General features: G+C 38.8%; 1 protein-coding gene across 2 annotated transcripts in view; it reads right to left on the reverse strand.

Annotated features, from left to right (window-relative positions):
* Positions 1-24,087, reverse strand: part of LOC136884939 (regulator of G-protein signaling 7) — a 276,905-nt gene that overhangs the window by 53,229 nt on the left and 199,589 nt on the right. For both annotated transcript variants that reach the window (XM_067157264.2, XM_067157265.2), the window contains exons 5-11: positions 23,710-23,819; positions 17,867-17,983; positions 13,194-13,265; positions 10,989-11,174; positions 4,718-4,893; positions 303-376; positions 97-226 (exon numbers count right to left, since the gene is read on the reverse strand). In XM_067157264.2, coding sequence (XP_067013365.2) covers positions 97-226; positions 303-376; positions 4,718-4,893; positions 10,989-11,174; positions 13,194-13,265; positions 17,867-17,983; positions 23,710-23,819 — 865 coding nt within the window. The remainder of the gene's footprint in view (positions 1-96; positions 227-302; positions 377-4,717; positions 4,894-10,988; positions 11,175-13,193; positions 13,266-17,866; positions 17,984-23,709; positions 23,820-24,087) is intronic.

Genomic DNA, 24,087 nt, shown 5'->3' on the forward strand with positions numbered 1-24,087 from the left:
TCTTTTTTTCTATAATTATCTTAGATCCTCTCTTGATCTTTTGAAAATCAGTTCATGTGCCAGTACATTTGTATCTGAAAGTGATTTAGTACTCACTCAAATATTTCACTGACTTTGTGGTGTATCTGTGACTGGGAACTCCGTCTCAGGTCGTTGACTGCCATCCAGAAGCGAATGTTCTCGTGGCTGTATTCCTTCCTCAGGTATGTAGTGAATTCCTGTAGTCCTGCATGCACCAGAGACAAGTTTGTTAGACTCAGGATGGTTGCAGCAGTGGTAACAATGATTGTGAGAATACACACCTGTGGGATCCTTGACAAGTTCTTCTATTGACAGGGCCCATCTCTTTATTCGTTTCTCCGTAGGAACTTCAACCCTGATAGGAAAAAAACAACATCCAAATATTATGGAATGATAAATGATCTGAGAGGAGAAATTAAGTACTGAACAGATACATTTAGCATTATACATATTTTATCTTCAAGAGGGATTACTCCAACACAAAGACATAATGGTTTATCTAGTCATGGACTACTCAAAATAGGACCTAGGAAGAGGAATATAAACACACAAAAGGATAAAAACAATGATAGGCAAGTGTGGTCAGTAAGGACAGACAACGCTCATGATAAAACAGCCTCAGTGAACCAAACCTAATTTCGAGGAGTGAAAGCTAAGTCGACTCTATATATGCCATTCGTTACCTGGACATAACAAGCATGAAAACAGCGACAATAGTAGCTGGTACAAATGAAATGGAACAATGGAAAGAGGGTAATCACAATGAGTAGAAAGCCTATGTTAGAATGTGAGGTGAGAGGAGGAGGAAAATCAATTTTACCACAGAAGTTAAGAGAAGCAGAGAAAAACCAGACCAGCAAAGAAGATCCCCAAATTCCAGGAGAATAGGAAAACCCCAATGACATGGGTGAAAATGTTACAAATGAATATTTAATGGGCAACCGACTACCAGTGGGATCTGAAACCACAACTTCCTGAGGCAAAAATCAGACTTTGTACATAAGGACTGTACCATCTCTGCTAGATTTGAACCGGCAATCGTGGGATCCAGAGGTTGACACATTACCACTGATTAGCAGACGAACTTGGTGGTGGATGAGGAGTGGCGGGGAGAGAAGAAATGATCAAGATGTTATTGAGCCTGTGAATCGACTATGTCATAAGCATAAGTTAAAAGTATAGACATTCATAGCAAATTTCAAATTCAAAGTATTTTTAATTCATGCCTTCCATACAAAAATTATTTCTTGTTCTGCTTGACAGCTGTCCTTAAATGTGGGAGTCAATCCCTGATCCTTGCTCTCATATGGCTAATGTGTAGCTGGGACATTACTTCCACTTACTTGTGCCAGGCTCCTCCAACCAGTCCAACTTCCTTTGGTCAATTCTTGTTCTTTTCCAACCCTAACGGTATTAGAGCATTCAAGCCTAAAAGTCTTTCATTTTCATGCCCTTTCTAGCCCATGTCTTTTTTTGGTCGATACCTTCATTTAATTCTCTTTTCCTCTGATATGCTAAGTTGTACTTCCTCTAACCACGACGAACATCACTCGGACAGTTAGTCGGTAAATATTGCTACTAGAGGATTAAGTTCTCTTTACATCGCATGTTAAAAAAATCAGATAAATGGCCGAGACTGATGACGAGGGACTCAAAAACTTTGACTGTCAATTTAGTTGCAATTTAGGTGAGAATTCATCCAGTGAAACTGAAGATATTGTTCAAGAACAAGACGTAACAGACACTAGTGAGTCATGTAGGATGCTAATTCATTTATAATATCACCTATTCAATACATTAAAATTTTAAACAATTAGGAATTATCTTTATTTCCATATGAGACATGTTTCACCTTTCATTGAAGGCATCATCAGTCACAGTACTACTTCAAGGCATAAATCTGGCACCTGACTTGTAATTAAATTGTAGATACTAAGAAATAATATTCACATATTACAGTAAGGATAGTCAATGAGAAAAACAATGTTCAGTGATAATATGGATACCAATATATTAGCCGTTGGCTGTAATTACCAGTTGTGAAGGATACAGCATCAAAATGTTACGGTATGTCTAAAGGTTAACTTAACATATTTACATGGGGGCAGTCTAAGGTAAAAGATACAAGTAGATGGCACCAATGCATAAGACCACAGGGCATTTTAAAAGTGTCCAGCAGTGGTGGTCTGACATGAATCATTGACACTACTCTATTAGAAAATTTAGGAATTTACAAGCTTGTGATATATATTTACATGGAAGCAGTTTGGGGAGAAAGGATACAAAATGTCTGGCACCAATGTGCATAACAATAATTTCTGCCATTGGTTGATGATCACAATATTGTCAGAGTAACTACACAGCATTATTGAATTGAAAAATTGGGAAATTACAAAGCTTATAATACATATTTACATGGGAGCAGTTTGGGGAGAAAGGATACAAAATGTCTGGCAAAATATCTTAGACTGCCCACCTGTAAATATGTTAATATAATCCTTTATAACTCCATATTATTAAGAACATTGTTTTTCTCATTGAAATTTTAGTAACTTTTTCCTAACATCTCTGATAGTGTAAAGTCAATATTTCATACGGACCACTGCTGCTCGACACTGTGGTCTTACCTATTGGTGCCAGTCACTTTCCTCCCTTAGACTGTTAAGTTAACCTTTGTAAGACATACTGTGATGCTGTATCCTTCACAACTGGTAATTACAGCCAACGGCTAATATATTGGTATCCATGTTATCACTGAACATTGTTTTTCTCATTGACTATCCCTACTGTAATATGTGAATATTATTTCTTAGTAATTACAATTTAATTACAAGTCAGGTACCAGATTTATGCCTTGAGGTAGTACTGTGACTGATGATGCCTTCAATGAAAGGCGAAACATGTCTCATATGGAAATGATGATGATGATGCTTGTTGTTTAAAGGGGCCTAACATCGAGGTCATCGGCCCCTAATGGTACGAAATGAAATAACAAAAAATTCAGATTCATCCACTGACCAAAAAAAATAAAAAATGTCATGAAGAATGAATGGATGGACATGAACCCTACAAAAAAACAAAAACAAACAAACAAACAAACAAACAAACAAACAAACAAACAAACAAACAAACAAACAAACAAAAACAGTGGATCAGAGACACGAAAAAAGATTGTGAATACTAGTATTACTGACCAAGGGACCACTTATAAAGCACAATGATGCTTGATGTCTAAAGGGGTGCAAAATCCATGTCTAAGGCCCCACAGAATGGTACATGTCACGAGTAAAGTAGAACCATGGTATTTGTCATCGTGGGGTACTAATCAAAAATAGCGAAGACTCACGGTGTTCCACACAAGATGGTACTACTCACAAGTATTGTACTTCGTATAGGTAACACAAACCTACGGTGTTTATCACACAATGACGCCACTCATAGCCAACACAAACCGATGAGGTTCCTCACCTAGGTGTACTAACCACAGGGACTCGCACTATCCTGTGGTGTTCCTCACATAGTGGGTACTAATCACAGGCAACGCAGACCCACGGTGTCACTCATATAGTGGTACAACTCACAGGCAACGCCCAGACCCGTGGTGTTGCTCACATGGGTACGACGCACGGGTACTGGAAAACCAACAGGAGAATCCCCTCTTGCTGCTACTAATCACAAACCTATTTCGTACCTAATGTAGTGGTACTACTTGCAAGTACAGGCAACCCATGGTGTTCCCCGCGTGATGGTACGAATCAAAAGTAGTTTCATGGTTATAATTCAATCATCCCTTGGTCGCCCCTTTTAGTCGCCTCTTACGACAGGCAGGGGATACTGCGGGTGTATTCTACATGTGCGTCCCCTACCCGCAGGGGGTAGTGTGTTTGGTCCGCGAGAGGTACTTTATTTCCCTCAACTCCGCCGGCAAGCCGGTTAGGACCCCCCTATCCGCCACCTGGGACGCGCCACGTGGGAGTATCACCTCTCCCCCTGCTACGCCAGCGTAGTAGGTTCGTGGCATATGGAAATGAAGATAATTCCTACCTGTTTAAAATTTTAATGTACTGAATAGGTGATATTATAAACTAATTAGCTTGCTACATATAGTATCTTCAATACGGATCCACAATGATATTTCTTACCAGTGAGTCAGGCGAATCTGATGAAGGTGTGGACTTTTTAATTACATTTCTTGACTCATTCTTATCAGAGTTCATAGTTTTTGGACATCACTGAAGTTTTAGGGCATAAAAGCATGTTTTAGACCCTGTTGATATTAAAAAGTAATTCCCTAAACTGGTAGCCAAAATTAAATTTCAATAATACTTTCTTCCTCATGAAGACAATGTCATTGAAAAACTGCTTTCTACACATTTCATTTTATGAAAACCAGGTCTCATACCTGGAAAGGTAATGTGCTGGATATCCACATCACATCATTGGTATGGCTTAGTAAACAGAATGTTCATGAAAACTGTGGGGTCAGCTGGTGCTCATCGCTGCAACACTTAACACTGGTAAGCAAATGTTAATTTTCATATCTAAGCATTTAATCAGGTGACGGTAAGATGAGGGAAGTAAAATGAAAAAATGACAAGAGAGGTTTTTATCACTTTAAAATGGAACACCACCTGATTCTCTGGTAGAATACAGTTTTAACTATGTGAAATATACCAGTGTTTTAAGTTCTACTCACAGAGGACTATTAAGCTGCCAGAAGGTAGGATCTTCAGAGAGCCAAGGGTTGGAAGGAAGCACTCCCAAGATGAAAGGGTCGTATTCGAAGAAGGTAGCACAGTGTTGCATCAGGTTGTCCAGAGCTTGCGATACCTTCACCCTGGTGCGGACCAGCGAGCTGCGCAGGAAGTCGACCTAGAAGTGACAGTCACAATGTACTAGACAGTGAATAAAAAATTGCTAGCTGCCCTTACCAGGTGTCTATAATAAGTCTATAAAACCACTGATTTAATCTTATTTTGTAAATATATATTTAAAGTAGAAAATAATAATTAACAGATAAGTTTAACTGAAGAGAATGTTGCCCAGTTCAGGTGACATGCAGCTATCAAATGTGTTATTTTTAATTCTGTGGAAAAATTACAATTCAGATTAAGAAATACAAATTCAGCGATGGGAAAAGTACAAAATAAAAGAGACTGGGCTCAATTAGTTGCCTGAGAAAAAATTTACTCATTTACTAATTACTTTTTCAAAAAGTAATGAGTAAAATTACAATTAGTTCACAGAATGCGGGTCTTTAGGGAATCACATGGGTATGGAATTATAGCAAAGTTTACAGCAAATAATACATTACTCCATTTTGTTCTTCAGCATAGAGACATTAACTGGCCACCATCACTAGGCGAGATGATTGCTCCCAAAAAAAAATCTATGTGTCACTTTTGTGTTTTCATTATTTTCAGGGTAACTAGTTCAAAATAGGAGAATGCCTTAACCCCAGCTCCATTCTCCACCACGTAACTCCTGTGGTTGGGGGTGGTAGTGCTCTCACATTGAGTGGGTGACCACGTTTCTCTTAGGTGGCTCTGACATCAGTATCCTCAGTTTCATCCATCCTATCTGACCTCCCTTGCTCTTTTCCGACCTTGACGGTATTAAGTTTAGGGAGTCTTTCATTTTCCTGCCCTTCGTGGTCCTTCCCTCGCCGATACTTTCACTTTTCCAAGCGTCGGACTTTCCAATTAGCGTTAACAGAGGATGGCTGCCCCGTTGTACTTCCTCTTAACACAATAATCATCACCACCTCGCAGTACACGATTATCTAAATCTCAACCAGAAACTACGGCACCCTGGGAGTTAATGAAGGAGTGCGCGTCGAATCCCGATGCCTGCGAGTCCTGGGACTCAAAAGTTGCCGAGCTCTCGATAGTGATTACTAGAATGTGACAATTACAATTTTATTTTCAGATTATGAGTAAAAATTGCATTCTGTGAAAGGTAACAATTGCGACTAAGAATGACTAAAAATGTAACTGTTACAAGTAATTCAATTTCTTCCACTCTGGATGTACTGTATGTTTCAAAGTTAATTCAGACATTTAAATCATGGTTCGTCTAGCGCCCAGTGACTTGTGGTCCATTTATAACTGTTAAGTTCTTCAGTCTGCCAAAACTAACTTTGAGTAAGAAATTTATAAACTTTGTGAAAAAGAAACACCTTAATTAGAACGACTATGAACTTAAGAAGAAAAGGAGATGTCGATGTTAGAAATAGAGGAAGCCACACAAAAGATGAAGAGCCTTAAAGCAGCAGGAACAACAGGGCTACCGTAGCTGTAGAGATTATTTAAAATAATCTGGAGGAAGAAAGAGATCCCAGAAGAGTGGGGAAAGGGTTTAATTATACCGATATTTAAAAAAGGTGATAAAAAGGAATGCAATAACTACAGATGGATCACCCTTATTGCCCATGTAGCTAAGATATTTGAGAGAGTATTGAAAAGAAGACTGAGGAGGAAGCCAGAAGGAGAAATGGAAGAAGAACAGTATGGTTTTAGGAAAGACAGATCAACGTTTGACCTGACCTTTACATTAAGACATATGATGGAGAAAATATGAGAGTTTGCAAAAGACATAGTAATGACATTTATTGACATTGAGAAGGCTTATGACAGTGTGCCCAGACAGTTGGTGTGGAACACATTAAGGAAAAAACAAGTCAACAGAGTGGAAGTGCAAATGATAAAAGCTATGTACAAAAATGTGTTAGTAGTGTGAGACTACTAACGGAAAAACAAAATGGTTTAAAGTTGAAACTAGTCTGCAACAGGGAAGTGTACTACCCCTCATACTATTCATCATAGTCATGGATGAAATTCATAAGAACATTAAGCAGAGATTGGAAAGACAGGCAACAAAAGCCATGTTGTTTGCAGATGATGTAGTGATATGGGGTGAGGATGAAACGCAAGTGCAAAAACAAGTAGATGTATGGAATCAAGAGATAGAAAAATTCGGGATGGAAGTAAGCACAGAAAAAAGTAAAACAATAGTGATGACAAGGGGAAGGAAGGAAGGAAGGAAGGAAGGAAGGAAGGAAGGAAGGAAGAGAAAAGATAAAACTGAATGGTAAAATTCTGGAAGTGGTTAAAAGTTTCAAGTACTTGGGAAGTTTGATCACAGAAGATGGAAAGATAATCGAGGAAATTGGGAAAAGAATAAACAACAGCTACCAGAGTGTAAGGGGTATTTTGTGGAGCCAAGATATCCCAAAGAAATGTAAGAAAGTATTATATTCAACCTATTATGAACCCATACTAACCTATGCAGCTGGATCGTGGACTACAACAAAATGAGAGGAGAGTAGAATACAGGGAGCGGAGATGAAATTCCTAAGAGATATCGAGGGGAAGACCGGAAAGGATAGAATTAGAAATGAAGAGATAAGGAAAAGGACAGGAATCTTGAAACTTCAAGACAGGATAGAAACAACAAAGCTAAAGTGGTATGGGCATATGATGAGAATATGAGAAGAGAGAGTGCCAAACAAAGCTTTTTCAGAGAAGTTCACAGGAAAGGGACCATGAAGAAGACCCCGAAAGAGGTGGACAGATTCAGTGTGGGAGTGCATAGAGAAAAGGGGAGGAAAACCAGAAGATGTACTTAAAAAAGAAGAGTGGTGGAGAGACAGGCAACAATGGAGGTCCTTGATTCACAACTCTACCCGGGAAGCGGGAAACGGGAAATGATGATGATGATGATGATGATGATGATGATGATGATGATGATGATGATGATGACTCTGAACTTCAGACTGAACAGATATGTAAAAAATCCTTGCAAAGACTTGGCTTCATTTTCCAAATTGCTCACTTTTAAACACCTGTATGTAACATTGGTATGTCTATTATTAGAATATTTACAGAATTGGTATCCCATACGACTGCGTAGAATAAAACTATCTGGAATTATAATCACTTCAGGAAAGACGTGAGGACTTTAATATTAGTTTCACAGATAAATTACTCCATTTCAATTGTTCTGAATTATTGGAAAAAGTGAGCCTTCATGTTCCTCCGAGGTACATGAGATTAAATCAGCCTGCTGTAACAAACTGGCACAGAACAAACTATGCTTCCCATAGTCCACTACAAAGAATGATAAGAAATGTGAATGCATTGGATATAAATATATTTCACTGTTCACACTCTCTCCTTAAAAAAAAAAAGAGCTATATAATTAAATGTATTAAAAATCATAATCATTAGGTAACATAGCTTATACTCTATAACAAGATAATTTTATATTTACTTTACCAACTTCTCCTTTATGGATGGTTATGAATTTCATGTTTTTGGTCCGTATTGAACAATATATAAGTAATAATAATAATAATAACTTAATGTTTCCACCTTTTCAATACAATATATTCACAAAATTACAAAATTATACGGTACTAGTTTCGACCCATCTGATGATGACCCCTAGATGGGTCGAAACTAGTACCGTATAATTTTGTAATTTTGTGAATATATTGTATTGAAAAGGTGGAAACATTAAGTTATTATTATTATTATTATTACTTCTCCTTTATGCCTTATCATTCTCAGTTACATGTTAGGAACGATGTAACATGGTTTTATACCATCAATAGAATATTATTATTATTATTATTATTATTATTATTATTATTATTATTATTATTATTATTATTATTATTATTATTAGATTCTATCAAATCACACTCAAATATTTTTGTTTAAATACTTATGAACTTGAAAATCTGGAACTTATCATAATGAAGTCTTGTTTTCTCTCCACTCCTGCATAGAATGCAAGGTGTTGAAAAAAAAAAGAAAAAAAAAATGTTGCACTGTCATTGGCACGAGTCAACCTGACTAGTCCCTCTGTTGACCTTCTGCTACACCATGACCCCCCGCCCTGGCTAGGTAAATGACACGCTGTATTTTACTTTTAGGCGTTGTATTTTTTTGGGTAAGAATCTCCACACAGTTGTTGAGTGCGGACCCTCACAAGCGTCTTATGAAAGATTTTCCAGACTCCGTCGCAAAAAAAATTATTATTATTATTATTATTATTATTATTATTATTATTATTATTATTATTATTGCTGTGGCTGCTGTCTTTGCTATTATTACGATTATCATCATCATCATCATCATCATCATCATCATCCTCATTCATTCTTTTGTAAACTATGCTAGGTTTCATAATGAGCATCTAATGGTCTGTTTATACACCAGTAATTTTCTGTTATTTTTGCTTACTTCAACTCTTTTGGAAGAGTACTTGCAGTATTATTATTATTATTATTATTATTATTATTATTATTATTATTATTATTATTATTATTATTATCATCATCACCATCATCTTCTTTTTCCTTAAGTAGGGAGAACAAGTCAAAGAAAATCAAGCCCAAGACTGGGCATATAAGGAATGCAATGAATGAGGCCCCCATCTAGTGGTGATGATAGGAACTGTGCCGGCTGAAATGAAATCATATAGGAGAGTGTTGCTGGAATGACAGATGACAGAGAAAAACCTGTAGTGCCTCTGCTTTGTCCAGCAGAAATCTCACATGGAGTGACCACCTGAGCCTAGTGAAAACACGCTGCAAGGTTGAAAATGGTGTGATTTCATAACATTCCCAAAAGGAGAGTCTGTCGTCCAGGTGGCAGATTCCCTATCAGTTATTTACCTAGTCCTTGAACTTGGAAGTATATCAAACATTTTCCTTGGCAAATTATTTCAATTCCTCCTGCTCCTGCTCCTCTTCCTCCTCCTCGTCAGCTACTGAAATTCGCAGACATCTTATGGACGCTTCATAGACAGAGTGTTCCTTGTATCTTGTTCTGCGCATCTGGTAACTGAAAGTTATACTTCCTTCCTTCAGTCATTTCAAATTTAAAACACTTCTCTGTTTTCATGTCTTTTTTTCTTCTTCCTTATATTTTTTGTAAATATGTATATATTATATATTGCTTAGTTATAATTAGTGGTAGTAGTAAGTGCTGTTAATATTGTTATTATTTGAATGTATTATATCACCTGTAATTGGAGAATTAATAACTCTGTTTATGATAATCAAATCAAATCAAATCAAATCAAATCAAATCAAATCAAATCAAATCAAATCAAATCAAATCAAATCAAATCAAATCAAACCAAATCAAATCAAATCAAATCAAATCAAATCAAATCAAATCAAATCAAATCAAATCAAATCAAATCAAATCAAGGTGTGTTCCACGAGTCCTGTGGGGAGCCATTCTTTTCATGTGACCATACCATTGCAATCTATTTGCTTCTAGGGTGGAGCAAGCTCCTTTCCAACTCAACATTTTATTTCCTTATTTTACCCATTTTTGTTTTTTGTAGACAAGAACGGAGGAACTTCACTTCTGTTGCCTGAAGACAACTCTTTGCTGATCCAGAGTGTTGCTGCTTCCAGCCCATACATCAATATAGGTACCAGATAAATATTTTGCACAAGCTGATCTTGGAAACTAATGGAAATGTTTCATCCCAAAGTATTTGACGTACAGCATGATAGAATGTAGAAGCTTCCTGTACTGTCGCCAATGGTATTGTTTGAGGACAGAACACTACCTAAGTACTGGAAGTTGTCTACAATATTCATCTCCTCATCTCCAATTCTTACAAGAGCAGTTGGAGAATTTCTACTCATCACAACCTAAGGTTGTAAAAGCTTCATGCCAAAGATTTAGTCTAGCTTGTACTTCTGCTTCCATCTCACCCCATAAAATTACATCATCAGGAGAAACCAGGACATTAGTTGTTGTATCCTTTCTTCATCCATTATGATTATGAAGAGGAATGGTGAAATACAACTTTGTTTCCATTCGTTACCTATAATTATTTTTGCCATATCCTTGTTTGCATTCCTGTCCTCTCCCCCCCCCCCCCCGTTTTTTCTGATGTATATTTATTTCTGAAGTATGCACGATGTTCTATATACTTACATCACGCTTGAGGTCTTCTGCCGAGCGTTTCTTAGCGCGCTTTCCATGCCGACTGCGGTTTGGAATGGGCACTGGCTCCAGAACATTCAGGTAACCCGGCGGTGGGCGGTAAATACGCCAGTACGCTCTTTCCTGGCTGTCGTTCACAATCTTGTCGCCCTTCTTGCGCTCCTTGGCTAGGCGCACCTGCACTCAGCACACAGTAACTTTACATTAATACACTGGATAGTAATTCAATACATTCAAGAAATAAGAACTTTGCAAAACAGAGTTTGCTACACTGGCTGAACTTTAGTCACCTCTTCACACAGAACAAAGTCGGCTAAAGGAAGCTCAGAATCGAATGGCTTGTAAGAGACAGAAAATTACTTAAATATCCAACAGAAAACCATGAAGAACAAAATTATTCTCTGTGATAAGCAGATGCCAGTCAAATTAAAGGGCAAAGTGTAAAAAACCAACGTTCATCCAGCCCTCTGAACGTAGGACAAGGCATAAAAAACATGACCAGCGAATGCATGTCACAGAGATGCGGATGTTGCGATGGTCGGCAGGAGTCACTCTGCGTGACGAAGTGCGAGGATCTTTTAAAGTTGTGCCCATCAGCAAACAGCTCTACTGGTATGGTCACGTCAGAAGAAGAGATCAACACCATTTAGTACAGAAAGCTCTTGCCACCGAAGAGCCAAAAAGGGCATCCTAAGGCAACGTGGAAACAAACTGCTGAGGCTGCTTTAAGGAAAAGTGAAGCACCATTAGATCTGGTGCAAGAACGTGGACATACTCCGAGTCAGACGGGCCGACCCTGAATGAGCTCGGGAGCGCTCCTTTTATGGGTACATGTACGGGCAGGAAAGAAAAAGTATTCTGATGTACTCTTTGCCAGTGGCTTGTCACACTAACACAATGAAGATTTTTGGTGATGACGCAAGGATGAGAAGGGGCTAGGACTGGAAAATCTAGAACTACAGACTACCTTTTTTACGACTGACAACAATGATGAGAATACAAGAGGAAAATATCCTCAAGAACATGAACAAAGCCTAGGCAACAGGTAGAGATGATGTAAGTGTCAAAATGATCAATATACAGCGCAGTGGTTGTTCAGTCATGAACGCCCTTTAAGAATAAGAAAACTCCACTAGTCTCTGAAGCAGGAATACCAGTGGAGAAGGTAGCCGCACTGACTGAAGCGAGCCTCACTGAATTAATTTCTTATTATTAAAATCCTGTAGAAGTATTGTATGTGAGGCTGTAACAGTAAAGATGCCATAGAAGGTAAAATAAGTTTCAATTTACCAAAAGAACAGACATTAGCACATTAAATTATCCCTCAAAAAGACTGGACTCCTTCAGACTCAACTGGGGTGCGTACAATCAAAACTGCTTATGGCTTGATCAGTGTAAGTAAACTAATAAAATAATGAAACTTTTCATAATATATCGACTAAGAAAAGAAAGAATCTGCAGCAGAAGTCAAGTTTTATGGGATGTCGAGCTATAAAGAATTCCCAGGTCTCTATTGTGTTTATTGTGAGTTAGTTTATATTATTTAATTTGATAAATTGCACTGACTGACAGGAAAGCACAAAATGGTATTTTAATATCCTTCAATATATGCCTGAGCCATCCTAATCTGTTAACAGAGGATGGAGAGAAGCTTACTGGAAATATATTTCTAGAACACAACAGTAAGGCCGAGGACACTTGGGCTAGATATGTAGTAAGCGGAAAGCAATAAAAACGATAACAGATGGAGAGAACATCCGAGCTCTGAGGTCCTTGTGGATGATAACTGTACAGCAGAGAGGAATACAGAAAAAGGTAAAGTTAGCTTTTGCTTACAGAGACAATTAAATAGGTTCTGAGGTGACGATTATGATACGTCTGAATACATTTATTTAAATGTCATTTATGATAACAAAGAGGAAATTTTCTCTCTCTGAACATCAGAGTGTCGGCCTTCAGATCCCAAGATAGCGGATTCAAACCCAGCAGAGGTAATCGGGTTTTTGAAGGGCGGAAAAATGTCCTTTTAATACTCCATGCGGTACGATGTCAGCACGTGAAAAATATCTGGTAACACACTTGGTGTTTACTCAAAAAAATTAACTTAAAAAACTCAGCCACAGACACCCAAGAGAGATTCAGTTCACTCTGCCATCCAGTAGGTCATGGTCACCATTTGAAAAATACTGTACGTACCTGCTCTTCGGATTGCATGGTGATGAAGTCCCATTTGTTTTGAAGTGTCTTCTTCAGGCTGGCCAGGGAGTCCTAGATGACACAGAACAAGTATTAGAACATTACATAAAAGTTGGGGTGCGAGATAAATGCAGGGAGTTAGATAATCAAACTTGATTAAAACTACATCACATTTTCATGTCAAAGAGACTGGCTGTGGGGAAAAGAGTATTAGTTCTGATCACGGGCAGTGCATGGTACTGCTGCAGTGTTGCACAACTCCCAATAATTTTTACACTTCATTTGTTGTCTTTTCTTGTCCGACTCGTTGCTCGAATGGTCAGCGTTGAAGCCTTCGATTCAGAGGGTCCCGGGTTCGATTCCCGGCCGGGTCGGGGATTTTAATCACCTCCGATTAATTCTTCTGGCCTGGGGACTGGGTGTTTGTGCTTGTCCCAACACTTTCCTCTTCATATTCACACAACACAACACAACACACTACACTACCAACCACCACAGAAAGACACAATAGTGATTACGTCCCTCCATATAGGGTTGGCGTCAGAAAGGGCATCTGGCCATAAAACAGGGCCAAATCCACATGTAAGACACAGTTTGCACCTGCGACCTCACAGGTGTTGGAAAAAGCAGTAGAAAAAGTAGAAAAATAAGATTTGTAATCTTTTCTTCTATTTTTTTAGTTTAATATACCTAACATTTATAATAGAATATGTTAAAATCAATTATCTTTGGTCATTTGATGTACTAATGCTTCATAATCGACCGATAAATGCTGCTGGCTTCAAATAAAACTCAGGGGGTTTGCTTTCCCACGGCAACTCCCAAGCAGACAGCGCGAAGCAATGTACTTTCAGCAGAGACGAGCCTAAGCCTGTACAGCACCAGTTATCACATTCGCCAGTATCCGTCCTTGGGTGTTGCAGAAGACCAGCAAGCCCCCTGTCCAATGTAGCCATTAGATTGCACCACTCTGCGGAGATGACTTAATTCCTGCTTTCTCCCCTCTCCTTTTCCACGCCACTGGGGTACGCTGTACCACAATATTACCAACATTAGTATTTCACCGGCTATCATAATCATACTTTGAAAAGAATAAAAACATTCTTAAGGAGCTCTGTGACCCTGGAAAGACTTAAATGAAAGAGACTTGGTGACGGAGATCGCAGGCTTCAGTCATCGGGTGACTGACAAGTTTGCATGAATGAAAAACAGGAGGGCAAATTTCCAATTCAAATGACATAAGAATATAACTAATTTCTCTGTCAACAAATCACAATTTTTTAAACTCTGCATACCGCTGCAAACCAGCAGAAAAAACTCTGGTGTATGAATTGCAGAAATGCTGATGAAAGCACAAACTTCCAGTCCCCAAGCCAAGGGAATTAACTATTAAGGTAACCGGTGTGCTCACAAGAAAAGCCACTATGCTTGCCAGTCAGCCAAGGAGCTGGACACTTGGTGTAGTGATCATCATCATCATCATCATTTGGCTGGGTCTGTTCGTAAGTCTAGCGTCTTCTGTCTTCCCACAATTTCCCTGTCATCACATGGCTCCAGTCCTCCATTGTTTCCTTCACCCACTCCTGGTCTCCTGGCTTCCACTCTCATCTCATGCATCTTCATGAGCATCCTCCTCTTCTGCATTATCTTCACACGTCCATACCATCTGAGTTTGATTGCTCTTTTCTATCCTGCAGTCCCAAATTTCTGAAAGGACATACTCTGAGACAAGACCACTCCGACGTTTAAAATTAGTGGGTTACAGGTAGTTACAACAAAGTTTCCTCAATATAGTATAAATGAGGCATAGAGAAGAAATTTTTATGATGACAGACAAGACATAACGCACTAGTTTGAAAATCGCAATTTGCTTCCACAGTAGTTTTCTACTCAACCTACTTCCAGCTATTTATTAAAAAACTATCCAATGTGCATTCTTTGATTTGCGGATCACACTTTTGACTGGAACAATCTCTTGAATTGGTGTATATTGCAGTACCATGTTCAGTGGTTTTGCAGCCACGTCTTTATATATTTCTCAGGCTTCAAGTGGTCAACTGGTCAGGCAACAAACAGTGGTGACCTTAAATATATGATGGCTGATAACAATATTCATCAACCTGAACCTTTGACGTTCACTATTATGAGCGTAGCTGGAGAGTTAAAATTAAAAAGAAAAGAAGCGAAAGTAGAAGGCATACAGCTCTGACTAGTTCCCTAACCTTGTTACCCTATTTTACTTCTCAGATCTGGATACTGCTTTTCTCTCTTCCCATTCATAACCCCAGAGTCCGAAGCAGATATCAGTATTGGGATGTGGTACATCTTGTATAACACACTATTGCGGTTTTCAGGAACATATTTACCTACTCCACACTATGCTTCTAACTTTTTTATGCATGTTTCTGCTTGTCTCCCCCACTCTCTTATTTCCTTATTGTTTCATTCATTTTCCTGTATTAACCTTTCCACCTTTCTCATTTGTTTGCCATTAAACTTTACTCAAGTTGTTGGTCCATCCTTCTTCAAGCACCTTTCTATTCTTCTTTATATGATACTACGTTGCATGCCTTATACTATTTCATCTCCTGCATCCAGAAACACCTAATCACAAAGAGGAAACAGGGATAGTGAACAGATTAAATCCAAACTATTGTCTCAACACACTACAATCTGTATATATAAAACAATAGTATGTCCAGTACTAACATGATATACTGTATATAGATTTTGATTCCCATAGGGAGTTTTAAATATTTGTCCTGAATGAATTAATTCATTATTCCAACATACAAATGGTCTGTTATTGGAAATTACACATTTTCAGCTAACTCGTTCTTGGTTGCCAGTGTTTTGCCCCAGAGTACCAATTTGGGTAACTATTCTTCGGACAACCTTTTGAGCAGACTAAAGCGGAAGAGGTGGTGTACGTCAAAAGACATGGGTGAGAGGGCTGTTGTCACACAGTAGGAGAGGGGCACCATGTACCCAATACAGAGCTGCCATACTTACAGCGTGGGTGCAGTTACCATCATAGTCCATTTAAAACAGCAGTGGTGGAATACGAATATATTAATGCATTAATTCTTAAAATGAGGTCAAGTTACAATCGATGAGCTGTGCTGTCTTATAGTTTACTAATAAAAATCCTTACACAGTTGTTTAACACTTGTATAGTTATACAATGAATGCGTTGCATATTTTTCTTACTAATAAACGTGATGTACGCATTGTATTACTATACTGCACGTATACACTCCTTCCAAGCTGTAGGAATTCTTCCTGCAATTCAATGTATTTCTTCACATTCACCGTCTTTGTGATTGCTTTTGCTGGTTATCTAGGAGCAAAAATCTTTCAAGAAGCTGCGCAGTACCATGAATAGAATAAAGAAGAACAGAATACATATTTCAGTGTATATTATTCTCACTAGTAATAATTATGTCACTGATAATAACTACAGTACTAACCTCATTCCGCGCTCATTTTCGCACTACTGTGGGAACACGAAGTTTGCAAGATACAGAGCCACCTCTTGGATCTTTCATTAAGCCATTTCTGTTTGTGGTTATGACAATTCGAGCATACTCTTTCGTAAATATGTATTTCACTTTAAAGTCATAATCTAGGAGAAGTGGGTCACTCCGTCTCTTAAAGTGTTTTATTTTACGAACATGTCCAGCCTCCATAATTTCTATGCCTTCTATGTTACAAATATTGTGGAGATCAACATTATTTTCCATTCTTTCAATGTGTACTTAAGGAATAAGTCAGTCATTTTAACACAATTATATTACTGCAGACACTAAATACCACTAAAATAAACTGATCACTCATTTCTTTTTCATCATTCGCTGCTATATAGTACTTATACAAGGGTTCTGGTCTGTAAAAGCAATTCAATGAATAACTATACTTTAACAAATGTATACACAGGAGGCTCATACACGTTTTATTAGTAACAAATCGCACATAAACTGTGTATAAACTTTTATATAAAGTTACACACCATTTCTTAGGAAGACTGTTGGAGTACAACTTTCAATTATTTGGCAACCAAGGCGAGTGTGATGAGGCAATGACGTTACTTCCACTTTAGTCTGTTCTAAAGATGGTGCGGAGAATAGCACGCCTACCAAGATGCATGGACAGTGCATGTGGTGGAGGCCACTGCACAGGCTACTTGGAGACTCGGGCAGTGCCAATGCTCTATGACAATGATGTTATTTGCTTTACGTCCCACTAACTACTTTTATGGTTTGCAGAGATGCCGAGGTGACAGAATTTCTGCCACGTTGAGTTCAGAAGGCCAGCGCCTCAAACTGTCCGAGCCACTCAGTCCGGCAATGCACTATGAGAGACTCGGTCTCTTATACAAAAAGCTTGCTACTAGGCCACCCGATGATATAGATTTCAATTCCCACAGGAATTAGGAATTTACTCATTCGGAACAAATATTTACAACAAATTACCAACATGAAATACTAATTACACTGGAATTACAGTACTAAGATGCCGAGCAAAAACTGGATTTTGAATAAAGAAGGAAGAAAGGAAAACAAGGTATTGCAGAGGATTTTTAGAGAATGGAGAACGAAGCAGACTGATCATGATATTGTGGCATAAGACTGGGCTTGATGGAGCGTGTTCACTGGGGCTCTAGCATTACTCACCAGTTCATATTCCTCCAAACCATGGCGCTGTTTGTTGCGAAGTGTCCTCTTAACCAGGTAAATTGCATATTCCACATTGTCTGGGCTGCGGTGCTGCCACGGCCAGTAATAGGGGGTCTGCAACAATCAAGACATACATCTTGATTATAGACTATTATGGTTTTCAGGATTCAGTCTGCAAGCCTCTGTGAATTTACTAACTACAGCCACATTCCTCTACAGTATTTGTAACTAGTTCTGTAGCCTTGTTTACTTCTATACTACATCATTATAAACTGAGTCTAACCATCGTAGTCTTCGTCTCCCTCTACTTCTCTTAACCTCCATAACAGAGTCCATTACTCTCCTAGGCAACCTATCCTACACCATTTGCCTCGCATGACCCCGCCACCAAAACCGATTTATCTGCCATCGAGTTCATTCCTAACTTAGCCTTTATCTCCTCATTCTGAGCCAGTCCAGCGGTGTAGGGGTAGCGCGCCTGCCTCTTACCAGTAGGCCCCGAGTTTGATTTCCGACCAGGTCAGGGACTTTTACCTTGTCTGAGGGCTGGTTCTTGGTCCACTTGGCCTACGTGATTACAATTGAGGAGCTATCTGACGGTGAGATGGCGGCCCCGGTCTAGAAAGCCAAGATTAACGGCCGTGACGATTCGTCGAGCTGAGCAGCGGTCGCTTGGTAGGCCAAGCCCTTCAGGGCTGTTGCACCATGGGTCCTCATTCTGAGTATCCTCCTGTCATTGTTCCCTCCTGTTTGTACGAGCAATCATTCTCGCTACTTTCATGTCAGTTACTTCTAGCTTATGAAGCTTTCACTCCCGTAAAGCAAAGTTGGTCTGAAAACAGAGAGGTGTAAAGATAGTTTCATCCAGAAGCTCACTTCCTTCTTACAGAATACTGTTGATTGCAACTGCAAGCTCACTGTATTAGCTTTACTGCATCTTGACACAATCAGCCTTACTACATTACCATCCTGGGAGAATACACATCCTAAATACTAGAAATTATCTACTTGTTCCAGTTCTATATGCTCAATCTGACATTCAGTTCTCTTAGATTTCTTACCTACTGACATCAATTAAGTCTTGGAAAGGCTAATTTTCATACCATACGCATTTCACCTATTTTCAGGTTCCAAGATATTAGACTGCAGGCTCTGCCATTAAGACCAAGTTGTTAGCACCAGCCACACTGCTTACTACATTTCCACCTAACTGAATCCCTCTTTACACTATACCTTTCAGCAGATGTACACCATGTACACTATGAACAACAAAGATGAAACATTACAACCTTGTCTAACCCCTGTAAGTACCCCGAACCAAGAACTCATTCTACAATCAATTCTCACTGCAGCATAATTGTCCACATAAATGCCTTTGACTGATTTTAATAATATGATTTTACCAGATATATAAAATTCACAACCTATATTTGTTACATATTTTCAAACTTCACTTCACCTTTTTCTAGAGGCAGTGAGGTGAAAGTTCACAGCAGCCATGCCAATAGATATGTTCAAATTATATTAAATGGAGATGACACTCACTCTGTAGGAGAAGGGACATCCAGGGTTGCCTATCACTCTAGCCCACTCTAGTGCCGAGGTGCCCAAGGCCTTCTTGACCTTGCTTTGCTTCTTTCACAATATGTAGTTTCTTTGCTATTTATCTCACAGTGTCACTGTAAGGGCCATATAGAGTTCGAACTGATATGGGAGTGTCTTAACATACAGAATCTACAGGTCAGTGAAAATGTGAATGCAGTCTACAAAAAACTCCAGACTGCATTACAAGCTCACAAGGTAATATTTCCTCATGGAAGAACTTGGCTATGGAGTGGTGTCGCTATTTACAAATGTATTTATCTGCTACAAATGGGATCTATGGAAAGAACAGAGAAATATGGGAGAGTTTCCACATCACAGAAACCAAAAATACTGTGCATAAGATGAACTAGAACACAACAACAATTCAGTGGGTTCCAACAAAAAGTTTCACATGTGAACACAGGCTAAGGGACGACACTACATTGAGAACTGTGCCAGGAGACTGACCACTGACCTGATCTTTAAGAAACTTCTTCTGACACTTTTCCTTCACCCTGGTATGAACTTGCCCTTCCTGATGCTTTACATTTTTAGTACCATCGTGGAAAATTACTACCTTCTCCTTTACCCTCCTCCTTCCTTTCTACTTTCCCCAATATCTGCCTTAACCTAATTCCTGGACAACACTCTACCCTGGCTCGCTTTCCTCCACATACTCTTTTCCCACATGTTGAACGAGAGTCTCAACTCGTAGGATCCCCTCCTCTCCTGGTCTCCCTCAACTACCCAAAGCCTGCAGGAAAACTCAACACTTTCCAATCAACATCATTCTGTTCATGCTTGTTTCAGCTGAGCTGAGTTCTAGAAGATTCCTCAAGTGCTGGTATTTTAGTACTTCACCTGGTGTTCTGCGAGGAGCTTGCACAGGATATGTGTTTGTGATGAGTGTTTTTCAAATCTTTACTTGTCTTACATTGAATTTCATGCTTGCTTCATTTTATCTATATTCATGTCTTGCCTTAACTTTGATTTCGACTGAAGATGGTCTCTGGTAAGACCGAAACTAGTTTCAACAAATACAGTATACGTAACTTTTGTAACGTTACAACAAGCAGTATTGAATAGGTGGAAACCTTTAGCTTTTGTTTCACACTATATTGCTTTTCAACAGGGATTAATATGAAATTTATTTATATTACCTACGACAATAATGCAAGCAAGATACTGATAAAATAACTATGCCACAATTGCGGCGGTGAGTGACAGAGTGGGCTACATGTAATAAATATCATTTTTGGTCCGTATTGATGATATTAGATTGAAATAATAACATTAAGTTATTTATTAGACCACCTAATCAATACAAAAAAATTTTGTATTGATTAGGTGGTCTAATAAATAACTTAATGTTATTATTTCAAAGAGTGGGCTACACCGAGAATTTGGTAAATTTGATTATTGGTACCCTCATGTAGGGCATAAGTTTGTCTTTCAGTGTGCATAATATCAAACACATCTGCAGGCTTCTTCCCCCCTATTTTTTAAAAGATTTTACTTCACCAGAATTGTTCATCTTACGTTTATACTGCGAGACGGTGAGCTAGACTAAGTACTACCAACTTATATAAAAGGATGATATATTATGTGTGTTCTATAAAACTGGGGTTTATAATGCACAAAATGTCCCTTGCCTCTGTGGTGCAGTGGTTACTGTGATTAGCTGCCACCAGGACCATGTTTGACTCCTGGTTCTGCCATGAAATCGAAAAAGTGGTACAAGGGCTGGAATGGGGTCCACTCAGCCTGGAGAGGTCAACCGAGTAGAGGGGGGTTCAATTCCCACCTCAGCCATCCTCGAAGTGGTTTTCTGTGGTTTCCCACTTTTCCTCCCGTTAAATGCCGGGATGGTACCTAACTTAAGGCCAGGGCCGCTTCCTTCCCTCTTCCTTGTCTATCCCTTCCAATCTTCCAATACGGTACCGCACAACCCCGTTCAGCATAGCAGGTGAGGCTACCTGGGTGAGGTACTGGCCCTCCTCTCCACTTGTATCCCCCAAGCCAAAGTATCACGCTGCAGGACACTGCCTTTGAGGCAGTAGAGGTGGGATCCCTCACTGAGTTTGAGGAAAAAAGTAACCCTGGAGGGTAAACGGATTAAGAAACAGTGGCGGTGGTGGTGGTGGTGGTGGTGGTGGTGGTGGTGGTGGAGAAGGAAAGAAAGATATGTCGACAAGAATGGAGTAGAATTTACTCACAGAAATACAATATTGAGAATTGAAGAAGAAGGCACGAATCTTTCACATATTCTGTGCAAAATTTATGTCATACAGGAAGAAAAATGAATAAAGCTAAACCTAAGTATATGATATCTCTTGTACCGTATGTACTGCCAAATCACCATACTATATACCATGAACTCCAGCCAAATGACTCGAGCAAATCGAGGAAGAAAACCACAATATCTGAAAGTACAAAATATTTTGTTTACCATGGCATTAGTTCAATTTTATATTTAATTGAACGTCTAGCATAAATACCTTTTGTGAAGAAACAAGAGATATGTAGCAAATGGGTAATGAAGGTGATTTTGGGCAAGTACTGAGGTACAATGGTAAGAAAGTGGACAGACGGACAGAAAGATGGAATAAAATACTATTTTTCATATGATATCGTAATTAGTTGAAAGTAGAAAGCTTTGTGAAGTGAGAGAAGGAAATGGAACTAACATTGCAGAGCAGATGAATCTATTGTAATACAAGGTTTGTTTGTTTGCAGCTGTAAAGGGCCTAGGTAGACGGTTAAATGATGGAATTACATCCTGAAAATAATTTTCCTAAAGAATTTGAAATGTATACAATAAAGTATATGTTAACACTCTTTATTAGGGCAAACATCTAACTCTAGCACAGCCTCAATTCTTTCTACTTAGACTTGTCCAGATTAGTATAAAATAGGAAAAACAGTTAAACTAAAAACAATGGAAACGTAGTGACACTAAATACGTAAATACAAAGACAGATTTTTATTTATTTTGCTAGTGGCTTCTCATCACACCGACACACATAGGTCTTATGGCAACGATGGGACAGGAAAGGCAAGGAGTGGGAAGGAAGTGGCCATGGCCATAATTAAGGTACAGTCCCAGCATTTGCCTGGTGTGAAAATGGGAAACCACGGAAAACCATCTTCAGGGCTGCCGACAGTGGGGTTCGAACCCACCATCTCCTGAATGCAAGTTCATAGCTGCACGACCGTAACCGCATGGCCAACTTACTCTGGATTATTATTATTATTATTATTATTATTATTATTATTATTATTATTATTATTATTGGTGTACATATATACAGAAAGGAAGAGGTATTGAATTATTTACCCAACTTCCTTCCGCTAATTCTTGGGTTACCAGAAGGGTGGTTTAACTTGCTCGGTATGGAGGGAGATAATGAAGATGACAGTGGTGGTTGCACCAGTGCGTACTCTGCTGGGATGCTGCAACAGCACAGGCCACTGCAGACACTCCTGTGAGTGTGAAACCTTACCACATGTGCTGGGGAGTTGCTCTTGAGGAGAACTGCTTAGAATCAAATGCCAGAATATCATCAGAAACATGACTGTTCATGCTCTTTGTCTCAAAAATCTGGAAGTGTAGAAAGAAGTCCAATGTATCGTCGATGGAGGAATCACTCGAAGGATTGATATAATAGTGATCGATAGACAGACGAATGAAACAGAAATTATTGATTTTCAGTCTCTCAGCCAACTGACACGGACAATGGGAAAAAGAATATTTATCAAGCTACCGTCCCTTCTTCTTTGAGTCTTACAACCTTCAGAATATTACTGTGACCGGACTCTTCTTTGCTGCAAAGGGAACTATTCCAAAATCCTTCGTGACATGGTGATAGAAATATAAACTGGCAATAAATCTGCAAGATGAGATGGTGGTCTCAATAATCAAATACTCTGTCTCGATTCTACAAAATCATTTATGTTGAGTTCATAGCATTTAACATGGTAACATGATACATTATTTTTAAGATTAGTCTGATTTATTTATTCAAAAATTAATCATATTTCCTCAAAATTTTTACTGTGTGCTATTCTGTGTCATTTGGAAAACCTGGAATGTCCTGGGTCAGATTAAACAGATTAAAAAATACGTAATTTAAACTAATTTCATTTTTATGGCCACTGGCTGCAATATAGTTCTATTTAACGGCTATTAGCTGTCATTATTCCCTAGAACATTTTTAGAAATTACCATTTAGTTGTGACATAAGTCAAGCACCTACCTGAAATCGATAGAGAGAGCTGTCGTCCTTGACGATGAGGTTCTTGGAGTCATTTATGGGGAAGAAGTAGCCATACTGGCACATCTGGTTGGCGAGATGGACAGCCTCCACTGCAACATACATACATGTTATGTGTGGGTTGAGACATTTGTAGTAGAGAGGCCAGGGAATCTACCTCACAGCCAACAGGTTCATAAAGAAAAGGGAAATTATACTGAGACAAGGTCTTGAAAGTCACAGGGAAGTAGAAAAGAACAATACACAAAGATAGGAAACTAGGAAGGAGTACAATCATCATCATCAAGACAGTTCTTTGCCTTGAAATAGTCACCCTCATTGGTAATATTTAAAGTAATAGGCTATTCCAAGTTCACACTG

Source organism: Anabrus simplex, chromosome 13 (assembly GCF_040414725.1).
Source record: "Anabrus simplex isolate iqAnaSimp1 chromosome 13, ASM4041472v1, whole genome shotgun sequence".
In the NCBI taxonomy this organism is placed as follows: Eukaryota; Metazoa; Arthropoda; class Insecta; order Orthoptera; family Tettigoniidae; genus Anabrus; species Anabrus simplex.